Source organism: Physcomitrium patens, chromosome 16, assembly GCF_059467195.1.
Source record: "Physcomitrium patens ecotype Gransden chromosome 16, ASM5946719v1, whole genome shotgun sequence".
Taxonomy (NCBI): Eukaryota; Viridiplantae; Streptophyta; class Bryopsida; order Funariales; family Funariaceae; genus Physcomitrium; species Physcomitrium patens.
Genome location: NC_143425.1, coordinates 13,040,792 through 13,062,402, shown reverse-complemented (window position 1 = coordinate 13,062,402; position 21,611 = coordinate 13,040,792). Strand labels below are relative to the sequence as shown.

Here is a 21,611-nt window from a genome sequence, read left to right as displayed (position 1 = left end):
GGCTTTAATTAGGATTAATTTAAATTGATTAGATTTTAATTAATATTTTTAAAAAAATTTATTATGATTTGATTTAAAATTTAGAATTTGATAAGGATTTGGTTTAAAATTTGATTAAGGTTGATTTAGGATTTAGAATTCCTTTAAGATTTCTTTTGAATTTCTTTAGATTTTCTTTAGGATCTCTTAAGTATTTCTTTAGGATTTTATAAATATTTCTTTAAATTTCTTTTGTATTTTCTTTAGATTTTTTTATTATTTCTTTATAATTTTTTTAGAAACTCTTTAGGATATCTTTGTATTTCTTTTATAATTTGTTTAAAAATTTAATTAAACTTGATCAATATTTGATTATGTTTTTTAAGCTTTAAGTGTAATTTATATCTAATTCTATTAGAATTATTAGGAATTATTATTGCAAATTTCTTTTATCTTCTATAGCCAATTATTCAATGTAATCTCAAGTAAGACTTCACGTAATACAACAAAAAATTTATAATTTAATGGTTATAATATTATTTTTTGAATAAATACATTTAAAAATAAAAGATATGTAAATTAATGTAGTACATTTCAAACCACTTATAGAAGAAAAAAAAAGACTTATTATCAACAAAAAGGATTGTACTTATATTGTAGAAATCCTAAGCACATTACTCTATATTGTCCAAAGAAGTGATGCAACTACAAAATAAAAAAAGTGGTTATCAAAGAAGTCAATATGTCAAACAATGAGTTTGTCCAACTATAATAGGGACTCTACAGCTACAATTTTGTATAATACCTAGTGAAAGTCCTAACTTCTCTTCAAAACCTTGTCCTTGTTTTTCAATAGATGCTAATTTAAGACCTAAATATTACAAAGCATCTACCTTACTAGTTTTAGAAACTTTAGCTTATTTCTTGGATTAATTTTTTTTAAAATATAATATTTTTAATAAAGAAAGCTAAATCTATTCATATAAAAGTTATAGATGATTGTTTGTTGTCTTCTAAAGATATTACTCATAAAACTATTCATATAGAAGTAGCAATGAATGGTTATAGTAGCTTTTTGATATTTAATATAATTAGATTTTCTTCTAATCCATTTGTTTTAAGTTTATCATAGCTTAAATAATATAATCTTCAAATAGATTAGATTTCTTGAAGTCTTAATTTTTTTGAAAGTATAATTAAAAGTTTTGTCAATCAATTAGAAAGTCAAAAGTCTAGTATAACCAAACCCATATTTATAGATACATGAATTTTTTTGCATGCTACAAAAAAAAAAATCACCTCATGTTATATATGCCATACTTGTTTTTAATAGTAGAAAGACTTCAAGTGGCATTCTAAGAAAATATCAAGATTATGAAGATATTTATTAGAAGAAAAATGCAAATATTTTTCCAAAGAATTGCCTTTATAATTGCTCAATTGATCTTCAAGAGGGAGTTAAATTGCTATTTGGACCAATCTATAATTTATTAGAAAATAAATTGGCTAAATTTATAAAAGACATTGATGAAAACATGTCTAAGAATTTCATATGCTATTCAAAATTTTCAATATGAGATCTTATCTCATTTGAAATGAAGAAAGGTTGATCATTGTAGATGCATTGTCGTATTATGTGTTGTCTTGTTCGGGAATACACTGGGTATCTAGTTGTGGAAGGTATAGTTGTTTTTGCAAATAATAAAGAAACCCTAATAGATTTTATCCATGTATGAAGAATATAATTGAAATATCAATTTCCAAGTATTTAAAAACACTCCTCATAGTCATTTTAACCATAAAATATTCCAATTGCTTTATTTCTTTTACAATTAAGTTGTTTTTGTTTTTCTTAACAAGCCCTAACCCTAGCCAGTGAGCTTTGATAAGCTGTAACTTTTGATCCAATCGTCCACTTAGTGTGAAATTTTGCACCCAAATACCAGTATAAGCCTTCTATATGCTCAAAAAATTTCAGCCTAATCCAACTTACAGATTGCAAGAAAACGCCCAAAAACCGCACTGATGACACTCGGCCGCAACCTTGAAATTTGATGTAGAAACTCCAGAAGTGATTTCTCCTTTGTCAACTGTTAACTCTAGCTCAAAATTGAATAGCCGCTTGATCTCCAAATCTTCTATTACCAAGCCAAAAATTATGTCGATCCAACTAATAGATCTTCAGATATCACAGAAACCCTATCCAACCCTAGACTGCCAACTTCCGACAACCCTTTGTACTAAAACCCAGATATCTCTTGATTGCATCGTTAGATTAACACAAATTTTTGTATACACTTAGCACACCCAACTATCCAAACAATACCAAATTTTGATCCATAGATGCTACACGACTTGCACAAACCGATTGAGAATGCAAACCATCAATGTTTTATATAAAATCCGAAACACCAAAATAAAAACTGACTTTGAGTAGCGATTGCTCTCCCCTCACAAACCCTAATGAAACCAAACTAGTGACCTTGAAAAGAGCTTGAAGCTAGCTCTTTGATCCAAAAAACTCGATCTGAAAAAAAAATCTCCCCCATTTATTAACCTTCTTCCCCTTTAACCCTAATTCTCCCCTCTTTCAAACCCTAGCCTCTGAATTTCTTCAATCTTCCGTCTTGGATCCGGAATTGGCTCCTTCCGTCTTAGATCCAAAATTGGCTCCTCCCGTCTTGGATCCGAAATTGACTCCTTCCGTCTTAGATCCGGAATTGGCTCCGTCGTCAGAGCTTTCTCCTCCATTTTTACCTTTAAGAGATCCTTTTACCGAAAGGACGTCTCCGGAATAGCACAAAGGACAGAACAGCCTGAAACAGAATCGGAGCCCCGTAATCGGAACAACATTGAGTCGCCCGACCAATTCAGGTCTCATATTGGATAAGAGGCACGTATTAAGACCTGGATGTTTCCGCAATTGGACCGCATTGGACTGCCCGACCAATTCAGGTCTCATATTGGGTAAGAGGACATGGATTGGATGTCTTGAAATTGGATCCAATTGGCTCTTCGAACCAAGCTCACCCGTCGTTGAATTGGTCCTTTTCCTTTCTGCTGACTCCCGTTATTGGAATCGAATGGAGCATTTCAGTAAGCCCCGGCTGACTGTAACGGGGTGACTAAACCTAGCCTCTCAGTATTTGCACTGGAATTGGTCGTTGCTCCCAATATTCGAGGTAACTGAACATTAATAAAAGTCCTCTTTCTTTATATTTTCACAGTATACTCGTGTTACAAGACGACAGCGTGTGGATTATCAAGAACTTAACAAGATCACCATTAATAATAGGTACCCTCTATTTTTGATATCCAAACTTTTTGATCAATTGAATCAAGTAAAGTTTTATACAAAAATAGATCTATACATAGCATATAATTTAGTATACATCAAAGAAAGAAATGAATGAAAGATTGAATTTTAAATGAAGTATGGACATTTTGAATATAATATAATACTTTTTGGACTAACAAATACACCTACAACTTTTCAATATTTAATGAATGATGTATTTTGTGAGTTTTTAGATAATTTTATTTTTTTTTATCTAAATGACATCTTAATATATTTTAAGAATACAAAAGAACATAAACTTTGAATTTGTCATGTATTATAGAAACTAACCAATATAAGATTTTATACAAAGATAAAAATGTGTGTATTTCACATTAATTAAGTTGGCTTCTTTGGACACATAATTTGAAATGAGAGAATTATGATGGATTTTACAAATATTCAAATTATCATAAATTAAAATGTTTCAAAAATAAAAAAATATATTCTTAATATTTTTTGAAATTTTCTAATTATTATTGAATCTTCATTAGAACTTTTTTAAAGTTACAACTCTAATTATATTTTTGACTTCTAAATATAAAATTAAGTGTAATTAAAAAGCCATAGTAACATTTGAATTTTTAAAGATAATCTTTGTTTCTATACCAATCTTATATGATATTGACTTCTTCAAGCCATTCTTTATTGAAACATACTCATTGGACTTTGCTTTAAGTATTGTATTGCCACAAATTAGAGCAAATAAAAAACTTCATCTAGTAGCTTTTCATTCAAAAAAAATTCAACATGCAGAGATTAATTACAAGATCTACAAGAAAGAACTTCTTACAATTGTGGATTCATTTCAAGAATAACATCATTATTTTAAAATTACTTCTAATGTAGCCATTTTGTATATAAATTAGATGAACTTCAAGTATTTAATGTTAGTACATGTTTTGAAATGTTGCCAAGTCAATTAGAATAGGTTCTTATTAAAATTCAAATTTAAGATCACTTTTCATTTAAAAAAATAAGATTTGTGAAATGTCTTTTCTAGACAATCTTATCTTACATTAAAAGAAAGAGATGCAATTTTTTATTAACAATGAACCATTCTCTTGAAGCTAAAGCAATTACATCTTTAAACAATAAAATCAATACTAATTGTTGATTCAACTTTTTTAAAGCAAGTTCAGTCAAATATGTCTTCTAATCTTCATGTTTGTGATATTAAGAAAAATTCTTCAAAATCTCATGATACTCCCAAATTTAAATTTAAGAATAATCTATTTTATTTTGAAAGATGCTTATATATTTTAAAAGATAAAATATAATTATGTATTCTTCAAGCTCATCATGACTCTCCAACAATAAGATATTTTGAATACAACAAGAAATCTCATCTAATATCTAGAGATTTTTGGTGGCTACAAATGTGAAAGACAATAAAAAAAAATATTGTACAATCAAGTCATATTTATTCAAATCAAATACTCCTTATCATTGACCTTGTAAATTTCTTTAGTCATTACCTATTCTAGAAAAGCCATCATCTTTTGTATCTATAAATTTTATCACAGTATTGTACTATATAAAGTTTGCTTGAGAATGCACTTGATACTTAGCTATAGAAGATAAAATGAAACTTTCAAGAAGATGATTGTAATAATTTTAATAGAATCCTAAATAAATTCCAAATAAATTATAAAAAAATTAATTAATAGTTAATTGAATCCAAAAGAAGTTTCAATTATTTACAAATGAAACATAAAGAAATAATAAATTAATCTTAATAAAATACATATAATATAGAAATATTTTAAAAATATATTAAAAATAGATATTTTAATTAAATCTTAATCAAATCTTTATGTAATCTTTAACAAATCTTAATAAAAATCTAAATCAATTTTGATAAAATCTTAGTAAAATCCTAGATCCTAAATCAATTCTAATTAATTCTTAATCAAATTCTAAATTTTAAATAGATTCTTAACAAACCATATAGCAAATTAAAAATTCAACAAATAATGCTTGAACCATTGCTTTTGATTCAAAAAATTTAAACTTTAGAAAAACTAAATTATCAACAAGCACAAATAATTTGAAGAAGATTGCACATACTAATTGTAAGAAAAGTTTCCAAAACCTCTTCGTTGTTGGCAGAACTTTGGAGCTTAGATGTGACTGTATTTCAACTTATGGTGTTTTGAAATGCATGCTACAATAAAAATTTCAATTAGCATGAAGTATAATCACTTTTAAGGTTAGCTTATGAAGCAAGTGTCTTTTTATCATTATCCATACTTCATGTTCGATTACATAGGAATCTTTTATTTATTCAAGGTGGTACTAGTATCTACTTCCAAACTTTTCTTTCACTTTTTACCAACTTGGCATTTTATTCTTCATTGCACCAAAGTTTTAAGCTTCTAATATCTTCCAATATTTTTTTAAAATGAATCTTTATTTTTTTTTTCAATATTTCATTAAAAGAAACTCCTCATAAATTATTTTTTCATTCTAAGTAATTGAATTGATCATCATTGACATTAGTCTTAATAATGGCATGACATACCACTCTGACCTTTTTTCAACTATATCATTGTTTGTTTTTTCCATCTCTTTGTTTGTTGTGATTACTGGTTCTCTCAAACCTGATTGAACTAATTTTGCAACTACAACTCTCATTTTTTTTATATATAAGCATAGTTAAGGAGTTTATAGATTCTTCACTACTATTATCAAAATTTTTAACTATGTACAATTTGTATTTCCTATGACTACAAGTTTGGTAGATAATAGTGCATACTAATCTACACTTTACAGCCACTTCTTAATACTTTTGAGTAAGAAATTAGTCTCTTTCTCTTAAAAGTAACGATTCTTATTCTCGTTTTATTATATATATATAAAAAAAAAAAAAAAAAAAAAAAACATATATTTTAAGTCTGTGAAGATTAATAATTTATTTACCCTTTTTTTTTTCTTTTTTTTTTTTTTTACTTTAGCTTTTCTTTGAAACCTTCTATAATCAATGTTGTCGCAATCAAACAATGAGATTGGATACCAGATTATCTTTAAAAAGCATTTGGGAAAGATTCTGATTTATGACAGAGGACTGAGACCTCACATTAAAAATAAATGATTACGATGGTGAAATATATATTTTTCCAAACGTCTATAAAACTGACTTTGTGGACGTAGATGGAAAAGGACATTATCTTCTCACACAATCAATTAAGTTTGTCCTTGGTCCACGTAAGACATTCATCTTCATTGCCTATTCACTCAGATGTGTTCATCAATCCAACAAATTCTTTGCATTCCACCTTCTCAAATCTTCTACAACAGAATTGATATCATGAACAATAGATTCCATGTCAATTTACTTGATTTCTCAATTATTCATTTCTTGTTTACAAACTCTTTCATACTTGACAGCAACCATTTAATAAATGAAAATTGAGAAAAAGACAATTTTGATTAAATCGATTTTTCTGGAACGAGCTATTATTCCTTTTTCCTTCGGGCTTCAATAGCTGAAGAGTACCAAACATAACATGTCCCTTATCAGCAAAAGCCACACTGGGAATGGGAGAGGCTCTAACCTAACTATGGATGATGAACAAAGTGTCTGTGGAACTCTTTGAGCGATGAATTCAACAAAGAACTGGAAGCTGTCTACTTCAACTCAGTTCATCTGTGCAGCAGCTATCTCATTTAAAGACTACGTGGGGAGGGAAATCTCATCGTCAAAGTCTGGCTCTGAGTGACTTATCGTCGCGGATCTGAAGGTTTTCAGATGCAAATTGTCGAACTCAAACGATAAGCTGTAAACCCAACTTAGCAAAGGTGTTTACATGTCGAGTGATCACAATCACAGTAAAGGGTTGGCTTGGCCTGATGCTGGTGTTGGGTCACGGTAGACAGGTTTGAAGTGCCCAGTTAAGACTGTCCTGGCCATTTGGACGTCCCTTACGAACGTCGTTCTTGCCTTGGCATAGGGCGCATCACGAGCTGCAGAAAACGGAGAAAAAGACAAAAAAAAAAAAAAAGGGGGTGTCAAAAGACAGTCTCATCATTCTGGTTTCTTTTAATTTGTAAACGTCAGAGAAACTTGACGAGCTGCTGCGAAGAGAACATAAAATCTTACTATCAACTGTAGCAATACTTGATCCGCAACCTCTTGACCGTGATGAAATTTACATTCAGGACATCATGGACCAAAACTTCTAGAAATGGCACTAAATTGACGAGTGTTAAGTCGGAAGCTTACGAAGCCTCTGTGCCCGAGCAGTATTTTGTCTTCTTTTATAGAAAATATATCCCACCAGTACTGCTAGAAGAGATCCCAGCAGCACGCCAACAACAACGCCTGCTTTGGTGCCATGATCATGCTGACTACATGGTCTAATACCAACACCACATAGATCCTTATTGTCGGAAATGCTGCAACATGACCATACAGATCACCAACAGAAATAGAAGCATCAGTCTGGTTGATATCAGCTCAGTTGATAAAGAAAACGTTATTTCGTTTAGTAAATGACTAAGAACGGAAACTGTAATATTTTTCTCTAAAAAGATAAACTAGAAACAAATATTACATACTGACAGGTGCTACTCACTCAAGATTAGCTCCCTGCAGAGAGCCGGCAATCAGATTGTGGGGCACTTCTCCACTTAATAGATTATTGTTCAAGAACCTGCACGAAGAAAGATGTACTCAAACAAAGCTTACAAACACAGCTGATATGTGGCATCAAAAACATGCGGGTGTAAGTCACTATCAGAGGCATGAACACAAATGTGAGACAAGACACTTACAACTTTTGGAGTTTGGTGAGGTTGCCAAGACTTGCAGGTATTGATCCACTCACTTGGTTGTAAGATAGATCCCTTCACAATTAATACTTAAGGTCAGTATGATTGTATACAACACCTAATGTTCCATACAAATCGATTGCATTAAGTAATGACGTGATGCACAAAGAGTAGAGCATCTAATACACTCGAGTTTTAAAACATACATCGTCAAGAGAGATTCCAGGTGGCCAACCGATGAAGGGATTTGCCCTTGCAACAAGTTGTGACTCAGGTTCCTGCACCAATTTTCAGTCAGTCCATAGATGATAAAATCAACTTCTTCCGATTTCCCCATAAGACTTTCATTTAATTTGCACTATTCTTACACTGAGAAGAGATTCAATGCAATAGAAGGAAAAGGATGTAGGTTTATTAGCATACAAGTTCAGCAGTCCGGTTAAAGAGCCAATCTGTTCTCCAAGGAAGCCCCGCAGCCCTTGAGAACTAAGATCCCTACAGCAATCAACCATCACGTCGCTGTCAGACTATCAACAAACAGGTGCCCCACTACCTTAAAAACCTCAGCTCAACCAGCCGTTAAGAAAAGTAGCAGAAAATTGAATCCCGTGATAACTCAACGAGAAAAAATCATCACAATAAAAATAAACTAGGTACAACGAATCAAATATTACCAAGAATGCATATGTACAAAGTTTGAAATAAAATAATATAGTTTGAGGAACATACAGCCCATCAATCATCCACAAGCCTGTGGCGGTATCACGCTTGCAGTCCACTCCATACCACGGGTGTAATTGCGGCACACATGGGTCTCCATTCCAACCCATACGGACAGGTATATTTAAAGACTGTTTTAGCTGTTGCAACGCCCACACTGCATGATATGACTCCCACAAAATGAGACTGAAGCAAAAAAAAAAAAAAAAAAAAAAAAAAAATCATGAAGATAACGAAAGTGATAAGGTGACCAGCATCATGTAATTAAACTCCAGTGGGTAAGCTTGGTTGTTAAAGAAGTAAGAGAGCTAGAATCTTACAGTTTGTGTTCACAGTTTGAGCCTCAGTTGGGACAAGCGCATACACCTCGAAGGCATTCACGGCAATGTTCCCATTCCTGGGGTTGAAGGTAACTGTCAGGGTTTTGCCCGGAACTAACATTGTCGTGTTTAGAATCAGAGCGCTAAAAACACCTCCAGCCCGCGCAATAACATCCACATTAGGGAATACTGGCTGATCGTTAACCAAAATATCGAATATCCGATCGCCTGGTTCCACAAAAGTCGCCAGTTCTGCAAAGTAGAACCATATGGAGTACTGCAAGTTTGACTCCACGGGTAGCGTATATGAAAGACTCTGACCAGGGTTAGCGGATGTAGCAGTTTGAAAAATAGCCTGTGGATATATATTTGGGTACACTGCAGTATTATTGATGGTGACATTGGCGGAAACGGGTTTCACAGCTGAGCCTGGAAGAAAGAGGCTAATGTCACTCTCCCAGTATCGGTCGCCTCCCCATGGATCTGCCAAAAAATCGGACCCAAACCCAGATTTCTCTGCTCCTGCGCTTACTCTCTTCACAGTACGCATAATAAACTCTTCGCTAGCATTGAATCCTCTGTTATACGCCTGGTTAAAGATCTGCAACACTTCAATGGAGGCTACGGCTGGGTTTCCGTGCCCAGAGCTGTGAAAGCATATAGTGGCAGCTCCGTCATTCACAAATGCCAAAGAATCTCGATAATTGTTATCGTCTGAGCTCCATCCTGGCAGTAAGCTATATACGAGGGTGCCTTCTATGGAAACATCGAATTGCGGTTCATGACCGGCATTATCCTCCTGTCCATAAGTGAAATACAGCCTGTGTGCATTTCAGCACACTCCTTAATCAGACAATAATCGTAAGGGCTAAAAGTGTCCACTAATGCGAAATGAGCACACAAATTAAAGTATATTCACTCAGTGTAAAACAAGGGAAAACTAGATAACTGCCCAAGCAATTTGCAGATTCACATTCAGTCTCAAGTACAACTTAACCCTAGAACCATCCGACGCGAGCGCCGATGAATATTAACGACATGACCATAAAACTGCAAACTTTGATACGGGAAAGTCGGACTCCAAAAATTGCCTCGTGAAACGAAGAAAAATCAATTTTAAGATACGAATGGTGCCCTTGAAAGGTGAATTGCATTGAATTGCAGCAAAAATAACGTAAGCGTCGAAACGGAAGTCTCCTCTGCCAAAAACTAGGACAAAGTGTAACAAAGCCACAAGTACCTGATCAGATAATGTCCGACTGGAACCGTAATATTGTAGCAGTTCTCTCCACCATCTGACACCGAGAAGTATCTCAGTGTATTGAGCTGGGGAGCTTTGTGGTTATTTAAAGCAACGCTGGCAGCGCTACCACCTGAGTAGTCCCGATCTTTCGACCAAAGAAACCCATTTGCACCATGTGTGTCAGCAGTAGCCCCACAGGCGATGCGTACAGCCCATGGTCCTGCGATACACCTCATCAATTCAGAATTGTGCCGAAGAAAGAGGGCAACACAAATTCCAACTATCTGTCTTTCCATGCCATCTTGGATTCAATCAAAAAGTTGCACTTAATGTCCATACACTTCCCAAAAGACCTTTGGTTCCAATGTGAGCTAAAATCTCCTTAAATTATTCACTTCATTTTCAGGGACGTGGCTATCAGGAACTTTCGACAATGAAGTGTAGGACTACTACGCAAAACACGCATCCTCTTCAAATGGGCATGATTTTTTTTTTTTTAAATGATCCTCCTTCGCAAGTCCTACAGACAAAGATATTGACTCAGCCTAGAACCCTAAAATTATGCCGTCGACCATGTTCTTTGGTTCCTGAGAAGTCCATGTACCAACGACTCAACTTCACAGGAGAAGCTCACGTTACCTTGGGCGGCCACCGGGGGTAGACGAGAAATACAAACCAGCAAGCACGCAACAAGTGAGAACGCCAGCGCTCCCATTCCGACCCGCATTGTGTTGATTAAATATTTCGGAGGAAGACACAGCTGAATGAAATTTACGTTGTAAACCTTGAGAGCCAAACTTTTGACCTAGGGCTTCGGTGCATTCTGTGGACTCATTGTCTGTTCTCAAAACCACAAGGTAAACCTGAATCCACAAGGTCACAGAGAATAGGAACCCCTACTCCAGCACACGTCTATCCAAACTATCCTGCACGAACCGGCAAATCTTTGCGCTCTTCTGCAGCGACTCTTCATTTTCGGTCTTCATGAAAGAAAATCAAGTACAACATCCAAACTATCGCCGAATAACATGAGCTACCCGGATTGTCCGCCCTACCTATTTCCCCCAAGCCACCTCCTCGGCAACCTCCTCTCGTGGCTTAATCATCGCGGCTACCATCAGTCTTGAGATGGCTTCGTCTTCACGGTCCGGTAGGAGCTAGGACAATGGCAGTCTTCGGTCTATTCGAGGAGTACTTTGAGTCGCCACGAGTCGTAACACGGCAGTCAGCTTACTCTCTATTCAACAAAAAAGAAGGGCACGGATATGTCTCAGCGACATGCCAACAGGTGCAAGGCACACACACACACACACACAGTTCCACGGCAACGGCGAAATAACAGCCTCGAACCAAGTAGAATCTTCATTAAGACACCATCACCGTAGATAGCTAAAAACACACACAAATTCCAAAACCAGGCGCGCAAAGAGCACAACAAAGCCAGAATACCCATGGTAAGTAATCATACTAACCGTGTTTAGAACGAGAAGGAATCGCGATCACAACCACATTATAACTCACTGCGTTCCAAACCTCACGAAACAAGCTCTCCGAACTAAACCAAGCGATGCTGCTGCATAACACGCAACCCAGCATCTACATTTCTAACAAGCACCGTCGGACAATCTCCCCGCCAACGTAGTGAGATTCGACCCAACAGCCATGCTGCTCACTCAACTCCCAGCATAATCACACTCCAAACCCAGCGACATTTCTCACCTGAATCCGAACTACACACGACTGGGTGGCGAGCAGGGCCGCAATCTCCCGACGAACTAAATGCGCCACGCAGCTCCCCGCAACAACAACAACAACAACCCACAAAACCAAATCCTCATGAAACTAGACATAAAAAAAAAAAAAAAAAGGGCTAACTACTACTCCAGACTCCACGAGACGCATTGATTGACGAAACCGGACAGCAACGCCACAGAGCACCTAAGTGAGATCAATGCGCCTGGTCTGCGCTCGTCGCGTAGATGCGATCCAAAGTTTGCCGATCTGCGGAATCCCTCGCAATTCAGTGCATCGACGCCGCTGCTGCTGCTTGTCAGACCCCATCCCACAGTGCCGCTGGCACCCCAGGTCTCCTCCCATGTCCTTATCCTACGTGGCATTAGGGATCTGGACATAGCCACCTGGTCTGGTCTTTCAGGTCCCGATGGAGATGTTGTTTCGAGATGTTGCGAATGGATACCTGAAAAGTGTCTCTCTGCTGCCATGGGGGGGTATGATTAGCACTTCGCCTGCCTTTGAACCCCTTTTTGTCAGAGAATTGGTTCCAAAAGGGGATTGTGTAGATTTTTACAATATGTGGGTGTTTTTCTTTGAAGTTTGGTGAAGAGGACTACGTTTTCATTCCGCACATAAATGCAAAAAAATGCTACAATATTATCTGTTTTATTTATTTATTTTTGTTTCCCATTCAATTATTCATTCACTTTATGCATTCAAGTTGGAATGTTACAACATGCTCATAAAACATAGCTGTTTTTTTCCTTTTTATATGTATGTATGCAAATATATATATATATATATATATATATGTATGTATGTTTATTTGTTTGTTTGTTTAAGTTGAAATAGACCTAATTGTCTCATTCACTGATAGGATTTCAGGTAAAAGGTATAGTCTCTACCATCATTTTGTGCTATTCTTCTATTGCTTGAACATTGAGTGATTGGAGGGAGCAATTGCATGCATGCATGCATTACAATTTATGATTTTTGAATTGATTTTATGTCACTGATGTGTTTGCATGTGAACACTGTTGATATGTGTGCATTTCATTGACGCTGTAGATAAACTCCCATTTGTTCATAAAAATATTTGTGTCACATTTACTGGAGATAACAAAATTAAATAGTAGTGTATATATATATATATATATATATATAATGTGGGAATTTCATTACATGAGTTGCTTGCCTAGACATGGAACAATAATTTAAAAATGGTATTGCATTACAAAAAATATTATGATGAATCTCTTAATTTTTTAATGTAGTTTTTAAGCATAAAAAAGTATATACTATTAACAAAACATAAATTTAAAAATACTAAAAAAAGAATATGTATTCAATGTGATAAAGAATGTGATATCAGAGCTTTAGTGCACACATGTTTTATAATGCAAAAGCACAAAAGATAACTCAAAAGTAAATTTTATAACTTATAGCATCTTAATGCAAATAAATATAGTGAAAGAAAAAAGGGAAACACCAGGTGGACATCTTCTTTTTATTGGATAGACACCTCCATGCCATGCATACCAACATACAAATAGCGAAAAAATTACAAGTACTAAATTTTTGCAAGTGCATTTACAATAAAAGATCTCATAAATGGAATGAATAAGATTTTGAACGTTACTTAAAGAATTGCATGACATATTTCATGAAATTATGTTATATTTAAATTCAAAATATATATACAAAAAATCCATAATACATTGCAAAAAATCTCTTACTATAAATTCATTCTAAATTTATTTTGGTATAAACAAGAGTTTCACTATATAAATATAGAGATGTATGGAATAAGGCGTCTACTTGGTAGTTTCTAAAGAAAAAAATATACATATTAAAAAGATTTAATTTTATACATCAAAAACGTATAATTTCTTGATTTTTTTATTTTTATTTTTTTAGTGTAGATAAGAAGCTATGGAACATAAAAAATAGAAATAAATAAATATAATAATAAGTAGTTTTTCATTCGTTTATATATATATATATATATTACCTTTAGTGTCATAGTCTTTGAAATTTAAAGAATTAAGAAGGATAAATTGTTAAAGAAATTTATGCAAATTCTTGAATTAGTATAGTTCATTGTTAATCTACTTAGACTTTAGTAGTTAACATCTCCCCTACAAAAATTATTGTATGTATATATAATTCATCCTAGCAAAAAGATTACTGTAAAATAGGTTGTAAACTTTAAATAATTATTGCACATTCTTAAAAAACTATCATTCACTTGTTTATTATGAAAAATTATATAGATAGATCTAATGGTGTCAATCTATTTCTTTATCTATTTCTTTATATATATTGGAATAAAAAATATATTAAGTGGATATTAAGTTGTGGTGGCATTAGCAAAAATTGTAATATTTGTAGAAAATATTGTGATGGCATTAGTAGTATTATATATATATATATATATATATATATATATATATATAATTTTTAATACAATTTATAAAACTAAAGCTTTATGTTTTTCTAATGTATAGATTCAAAATGTATAAGTTATATTATTATACTAAAACTTTTGCAAATACTGTTGCTTCAATAAGCAAATATTTATATCCTCTTGACTTCTCTTGAGACAGTTTTTCAAAAAAATAGAAAAATTCTTTTATAATAGTTGTACCAATACATATATAGTAAAAAATAGAATGTAAAAAAACTCGTTAGCCATAAGACATAAGAATTGATGGAATTAATGCTAATTCTCTTAAACTAATTAAAGTGAAGATAACATCATACATAGTATTAGTAAAAAGCTCGCAAAGTCTATCCAAAACATTTAAAATACAATCATAAAAACTTACACATAAAAATCTAACATCCAACAAGTCAAAACCAAAAACATCAAGCATGAGTGAGATACACAAATATGGTGATAGAAATGGCTCACAACCTTGTACTACCTCACATCATGGACGGATGATCAACAGACCAAAAAAGTTTTGAAAAAGCGACCATCAATACCTAAACTTCTTCTTCTTCACCTTCTTCTTGAAATCCTCAATCCCATGCAAAAACCTTCTTTGGTTTTTTTTGACAGAATAGGCAGAGAGCGTGCAGAAAAGGAAGGAGGCTTTATAAATATAAAACATTTATATTCTAATAATAAAAGATGCGGTGGTGCCAGGGCAACATCATGCTCCTCCTCCCATGATGATGCATGCATTCATTCCAGACTCGTCGCCGGCAGGCTCGGGTGATGCTTGCTAGCTAGCCATCCTGAGAAAACACACTGGAGCCTTCCTACATCTATGGGTACAAAGAAGCACCGGACCTGCAGTGGAGGCGTCGGAACACACACCCACACACACTTACACAAACACGTATAAACTGATTGCATGACTGTGAATTTGCAGAGTAAATTCTTTGTGTAAGAAGAGACTGAGTGCTGAGCGTGATGAATCCGCACTGCACTGGGATTGGAGAAGAAGGAAAAGAACAGGAGGAGCAGTGGGATTATCTGCATGGATGGCTATGAGATAATTATTATGATTATTATTATTATTACTGTTATTTATTACGTGGGTTCTGCTACAGATCTCGATCAGGTCTGGTCTACAGTGAACAGCAGCAGCGTATTTCTGAGCAAGCGCGTGGATCGCGAAGGGGCCCATGGGGGCAAGGCCTGCAAAGAACGACAACGGAGGAGCCTGGAATTATTGGTGAGGACCTTCACTGACACCGGATTTGAATCCAGCGCTGCTGCTGCCCAATCACCACTTCGCAACTTATGCAACGAACGTGCCTCCGCAACGCTGCTACTGCCTCGATCTCGCGACATCGGCGTCGACGGAAGCTCTCAATTGTTTTCTGGATTTTTCTATACAAAGTAATCAAATTAGCACATTAAAATCCACTTTGTAGTGTTCGGTTTAATTTTGTCATCCTACAACTCTATGCCGTCCAGTATATTCTTTTCGCAACATGGGTACGTTTATTTTTATATTCTTTTGTGATTTTATTGAAATTGATATATATATATATATATATATATATATATAGTGTGGAGTATTTTAGCTTGATTCATGAGTCTGTATGATAAACGTGCACACATAACTGAAAGTTGAAGATTTATATTCGACTGAATTTGTTAAATCAAATTTCGATTTGCACTTACTAAATGTTAATTCAATAGATTATCAATATTTGACAAAAATGTGGTCATTTAAAATATTCTTAATTTCTTACAGCATCTATTATAATTAATAAATGTAATTGTTAAAAAAACATGTCAACCAATTGAGTATGTTAAGAGATGAAAAAAAAGATCCTCATAAAAGTCCACTTTCACAACAACATTATCTACATTAAGATGCAATTTCACCGCTTTTTTTATTTTATAAATATATATATATATATATATATATATGTTTTCTAATTACTGAATAACATACATTAGGTGCTTGTTGGTTGCTGTTGAATACATAAAAAACTACATAATTGTGTGTTTTAATCTTAATTTCAATTTTTTTTGTTTGTGATAAAAACTCAAAAAAACTTGTAATTTTTGTTTAAGATGTTGGAAATCATTCTCTAACATTTTATTCTACAAAGATCTATCCATATATAATTTCAATTCAAAAAAATGATAAAATAATAAAATACAATAAAATACAAGATGAATTTATTTATTTATCAATATGATATTTTTATGGGTGTATATAAATTATTTAATATTAGAGCTTTCTCCATCTTAATCTAATTTAGAGAAGCAATCATTTTCTTTCTTTGGCAAGAGACTTTCGATATCATATTGTTATGTAATAGAATCTTGTGTAATATAGATTTTTTTTTAAGATTTTTTTTTTTTGTTAGATTGTTATACAATTAATATATTTACAATAATTTGGGACTTGCGTCTAGACTAAGAAGTTGAGAAGGAGGTCTTCGACTTATGCCAAGATTAGAAAGAAGGAGTCATAAAGCAACTAATTAGAGGCATTGGGTGTCTGTATAGCAATTTGGAGTGTGCATATAGCTATTGGGAGTGTGCTTATAGCTTGAGTCTTATAAAAATATATTCTAAAAATTCCTAAAAATTTCTAAATAATTTCTAAATAAAACTTGTAAATACTTATAATGTTCTTGTAATGCTAATATTAATTTAGTGCTACTTTTTTCTACCTTTATAAGTTCTCATAATAATGGATTCAATTTAAACTAACTAAAAATCATATTTTTTTAAATAAATAATCAATAAGATATGAGATTTTTTTATGCTCCTTCTACCTATTCACTAATATTTATGGGTTTTGAATAAATAAAATATTTGGAGAGAAGTTAAAATTAGATATAAATTTCAATAACTAAACAATAATTCTTAGCACTAAAAAAAAAAAAAAAAAAAAAAAAAAAATTAGCTAAGATAATTGCCAAGACTTGCTAAGACTCTATTTTATGATTTTTTTCTCTAATTATACTCTTGTAAACCCTTATGAATTATAATAATTATTTAAATAATTAAATAAATTTTATAATCTTAATTTATTTGTATCTAAATTACTTTGAATCCTATTTTTAATAATTCCACCAATTAAGATGTATTGGTAAGAATCACAATAAACTTAATATTGCTTTAAATTCTATAACATCATTCTAACCTTCACAAAATTTGTAATTAATGCATTCTAACAAACTTAAATTCTATTTATATCTTGTTGCCATATATTTATGAAAATCTATTTTAAATTCTAATCTACCTTACTTTCTTGCGTCCTTGAATTCTAATTATTAATCCTTATCATAATCAAAAGCATTTTTAAACAGCAATTTTTTATTTATACTTTTTTTATGTAGCTCACTAAATCTATTTTTCAATTTGAATCCACATTGACTTCTTACATCCACTTACTTCAAACTTCGTCTCAATTTCTATTGTACATGGCTTTCCAATTAGTTGTTCTCTATCTCTTTCAACTATAATCCTCCCTTCCTATCCTATCCCGTCCTATCCTATCAAATTTTATATTATAATTATCTGTGAAATCAAATTAGGGTTAAGAGTCCAGGCAATTGGATGGATGGATGAGAACTGGGTGTGGAACTTCGTTTGTCCAGGGGAACTTCCTCTTTCTCCTATCTTCTAATTTTTGCACTAGTCTTCCGAGGATGCTCGCCGACTAGTGTCTCACTTGTTTTCTATTGCATTTGCAATGTTATCCTGCAGCGAAAGCGCCAGCCTATTGTAATCGGACAGTTGGTGTTGTTTTCTTGGTGAGAGAAGATTTTTTGAGAAAAATTATATATAGTGGAATTAGAATTTGAAGAAATGGCGACGACGCTGGCGAGAGCCTGCTGTTCCACCAGCTTTGGCTTGCTGGACCCCGCGTCGCTTGTCGATTCTCCGCGCTTATTGAGCTCCCGTGTATCGTTTCTGGGAACGCCAGTGAAGCTTAATGGACGTATGTGAGACTCTTTCACGTTTGCCCCCTCCAATCCTCACGTCTATCTGTGAGGTGTGTGTGTGTGTGTGTGTATTTATGAGTTGAGGTGTTGCTAGATTATGTTTGTGTGTCAATATGTTACTCTTGCATTCGCCGGGTTTGAAATTCTTCTTTTTCTTGGATTTGAGACAGGTGAAGAATGCGTCGGTTTACTGCAATTAATTTTGGTCGTCTGGTAATGGTCTGTAGTTTCAGCTCGTAATTGAGTTTTAATCGTATTGTGTAGGGCTGGCTTCGTATCAAGGTGCATCTGAACATGGAGGTTTCCTCCACACCAGGAGAGTCAGTCAGAGGCTCCAGGTATCAGCAGCAGTCAAGGAGGTGACTGGATCCTTAGTGAAGGGCGCAGGTCTTCGATTTGGCGTGGTACGGTTTATTTCGACTGTTCACCGGGTCAACACTCTGCATTTCTGTGGTAATTGCTAGCTCTAACTCTTGGATTGTGTGTAGGTAGTTGGTCGCTTCAATGAAATCATAACTAAGCCTCTGCTGGCGGGAGCTCTCGATGCATTCTACAAACATCAAGTGCGGGAAGAGGATATAGACGTATGTGTTCTTGCATCAACCTTCTGTTTGCTACTCCGACTGTCCGAATATGAATCCTCGGTGATGTTTATTAATTTGTTTAAAATCGATCAAAATCTTATGGATCTCTTTGTGAGCTAATAAGTATTTGCCTTAACACGGTATTTTCGGTAGGAGATAATGTTTTAAAACAAATTATTATCATAGACCTTCTAGGAACGGAAACACAGGGAATCGCGCGTTGTTTTTAAATCCAGTAAACACTTATCAACACGGAAGGTTTGAGACTAAAAGGAAAGAATATTAAGAGTTTCTTTGAGTCCCAATTTATCCCTCCTCTGGTGCTTAGCCGAAGCCCTTGTCGAGCTCGGGGAATAATCATCATCAAGTTGCCAATTCTTTAAAAAATGATATGAATGCAGGTGACATGGGTGCCAGGAAGCTTTGAAATTCCGGTGGTTGCTCAGCAGCTGGCAATGTCAAAGAAGTACCATGCAATCCTGTGCATCGGAGCTGTGGTAAGAATCTTGCAACAGCCTCGTACTAAGCAAGTCGATCGTTAATGCGCTTGGGCATTTGACTAGGCTGATCTGCAAGCGCCCGAAGCATCTTATGATCGGGTTATTGTGCAGGTCAGGGGCGCCACCACTCATTATGACGCTGTTGCTAACTCGGCAGCATCAGGGATTATGTCTGCGAGTCTGAAATCAAGTAAGTATCTCGCAAAACGTCAAACCCTCACTCTACGATCACTCTGTACTAAAGGATCTAGAATACATGGTATGTGGTAAAGAGTATGAGAGCTACTTTTCTGGACTGCTACTTAGGAAACTGATTTGAGTAGTTGGCACTGTGTGTGGTCTGTAATTCTGCAGTAGTTTTCAAAATCTATGTTCACCTCAGAGTGTATGGTTTTGTGACTGCAGATGTACCCTGCATTTTTGGTGTGCTCACGACTGAGAACATGGAGCAGGTACTTCTATTTCTTTACTGCTGTTTTATTCCCTCAGAATGTTCGGATGCGCCAAAGTATGGCATCTATTTCGTACACATCCTGAAATTTGCTTACGTCTTGATATAAGCCAACTGAAGCGTCTATGCTTCTCTCTCTTGTTCAGGCCATTGATAGGGCAGGTGGAAAAGCTGGCAACAAGGGAGCTGAGGCTGCTATCACCGCGGTCAGTGTAAAAATTTAGTTTAGTTTGTGAACATTATGTGCCCTTAAAACATCGCACTTGTATTATTTAGGATACTAATGGATTTTCCTTTCACTGTGCAGCTTGAAATGGCATCCCTTATTCAACATCATCTGGTTGACTGAACCAGTGAATATGCATAGACAAAGATTTCTAGAAATGCGTCCTCACAAGTTTTTCGTCTGATGAAAACTTAACTTTTTCCTTACACTCAACAGGGATTATCTGGTGATACTTATATGACGATTACTTTGAATATTATAATAATTTAAGCGATGTCAGCAAAGTCGTAGATGAAGCTTCACCATCTTCTCTTCATGTGTATGACAGTAAGCACAACTGCATGGTAAACATAAACATTGGGTCTCACAATACCAAAATTTAACAATAGAATGACTGAAATGTTCCACCATATTTGTTTCAGTGAATTTGGATATACCTCTATTGATCTTACTATAGTTTTAGCAGAGTATTTATACTATATGTTAACCAGAATTTTATTGATATGTTGGAAAGGTTTAGTTTGATTTATATTTACATTGTATTTAATATGCATAATATCTTGCCAATTATGTAGAGATTGGTTTTATATATTTTTTATGTTCAAATTTTCATCTTCTAATATTTCAAATTGATAAATTTATATTTATTTGAATATATGTATGTATATATATGCAAAAGAATGTTCAAGCAATCCAATTTTTTACTAAATTAACCCACTTCTTTAAACCATTATTTCATCTTTTTGTCTACGACTTAGTTCTCCACATTCTTGTGTCCTTGTCTTTGTTTCTTAATAATTTGATTTTTGTGTAGGAGGTAGAAAAATAGGAGGACTTCACCACAAATTTTACATTGTGTAAGATGAAATTAAAAACCTATTCTGAATTCATATCAAGTTGCATCAAATTGCATTAGATTTAGTATTGCATTGTTACAATTTTACATACTCAAACAACAATTTTCACATCTATTACTTATAAATCTACATCTAGTATATGCATCACAAAATTGTCTAACACATCATTCACCACCTCTAGTAGATGTGTCTTCCATTGCCTCAAATTCTTATCTTTTTTGTCCTTTTTTAATTGCTCTTTCAATGATATCAATGGATCCAACCACTTATTGAATTCCATACATAGCCCTTCTTAGACCGCTTACAACTTATTATTGTCAAATTCCATGTACAACATAATCATTGGTAGGGACTTACATTTTGTTAACAACTTCTTATTCTTATTCTTCTTTTCTTCTTCCTACTCCAATCTCTACGCATCTTGTTTGTTGATGTCTTTAAACAAGGACTTCTTGCAA

At 34.0% G+C, this 21,611-nt stretch overlaps 2 protein-coding genes across 6 annotated transcripts; one reads left to right on the top strand and one right to left on the bottom strand.

The window, feature by feature from the left end:
- Positions 1–6,727: 6,727 nt before the first annotated feature.
- Positions 6,728–12,383, bottom strand: LOC112293865 (receptor-like protein 4). Of its 3 annotated transcripts, none has more exons than XM_024543792.3 (12): positions 12,092–12,381; positions 11,428–11,609; positions 11,012–11,210; positions 10,370–10,592; positions 9,130–9,950; positions 8,819–8,966; positions 8,513–8,584; positions 8,296–8,367; positions 8,093–8,164; positions 7,894–7,971; positions 7,542–7,714; positions 6,728–7,282 (listed from the first exon to the last, which is right to left on the bottom strand). In XM_024543792.3, the coding sequence occupies exons 3-12, from the start codon at positions 11,097–11,099 to the stop codon at positions 7,143–7,145; spliced, it is 1,887 nt and encodes a 628-aa protein (XP_024399560.1). In that variant the 5' UTR covers positions 11,100–11,210; positions 11,428–11,609; positions 12,092–12,381; the 3' UTR covers positions 6,728–7,142. The 3 variants fall into 3 exon arrangements, with proteins under 3 accessions (XP_024399560.1, XP_090113159.1, XP_090113158.1); XM_090257033.1 differs by lacking the exon at positions 12,092–12,381 and adding an exon at positions 11,845–12,043; XM_090257032.1 differs by having other exon boundaries at positions 11,012–11,609; positions 12,092–12,383.
- Positions 12,384–18,218: 5,835 nt separating this feature from the next.
- On the top strand, positions 18,219–20,598 carry LOC112293219 (6,7-dimethyl-8-ribityllumazine synthase, chloroplastic). Of its 3 annotated transcripts, none has more exons than XM_024542408.3 (8): positions 18,219–18,531; positions 18,800–18,939; positions 19,024–19,119; positions 19,521–19,616; positions 19,731–19,809; positions 20,025–20,071; positions 20,217–20,276; positions 20,378–20,598. In XM_024542408.3, the coding sequence occupies exons 1-8, from the start codon at positions 18,399–18,401 to the stop codon at positions 20,417–20,419; spliced, it is 693 nt and encodes a 230-aa protein (XP_024398176.1). In that variant the 5' UTR covers positions 18,219–18,398; the 3' UTR covers positions 20,420–20,598. The 3 variants fall into 3 exon arrangements, with proteins under 3 accessions (XP_024398176.1, XP_024398178.1, XP_024398177.1); XM_024542410.3 differs by having other exon boundaries at positions 18,438–18,535; XM_024542409.3 differs by lacking the exon at positions 18,219–18,531 and adding an exon at positions 18,572–18,705.
- The last annotated feature ends 1,013 nt before the right edge of the window (positions 20,599–21,611 follow it).

Coding starts and splice junctions, on each gene's coding strand:
- LOC112293865 (XM_090257032.1), bottom strand. CDS start 11,099: ATGCGGGTCGGAATGGGAGCGCTGGCGTTCTCACTTGTTGCGTGCTTG. Junction 10,593..11,011: donor ACCCCCGGTGGCCGCCCAAG/GTAACGTGAGCT, acceptor GGTGTATCGCAG/GACCATGGGCTGTACGCATC. Junction 7,972..8,092: donor CTCACCAAACTCCAAAAGTT/GTAAGTGTCTTG, acceptor TTCTTCGTGCAG/GTTCTTGAACAATAATCTAT.
- LOC112293219 (XM_024542408.3), top strand. CDS start 18,399: ATGGCGACGACGCTGGCGAGAGCCTGCTGTTCCACCAGCTTTGGCTTG. Junction 18,940..19,023: donor CAGGTCTTCGATTTGGCGTG/GTACGGTTTATT, acceptor GATTGTGTGTAG/GTAGTTGGTCGCTTCAATGA. Junction 20,277..20,377: donor CTGAGGCTGCTATCACCGCG/GTCAGTGTAAAA, acceptor TTCACTGTGCAG/CTTGAAATGGCATCCCTTAT.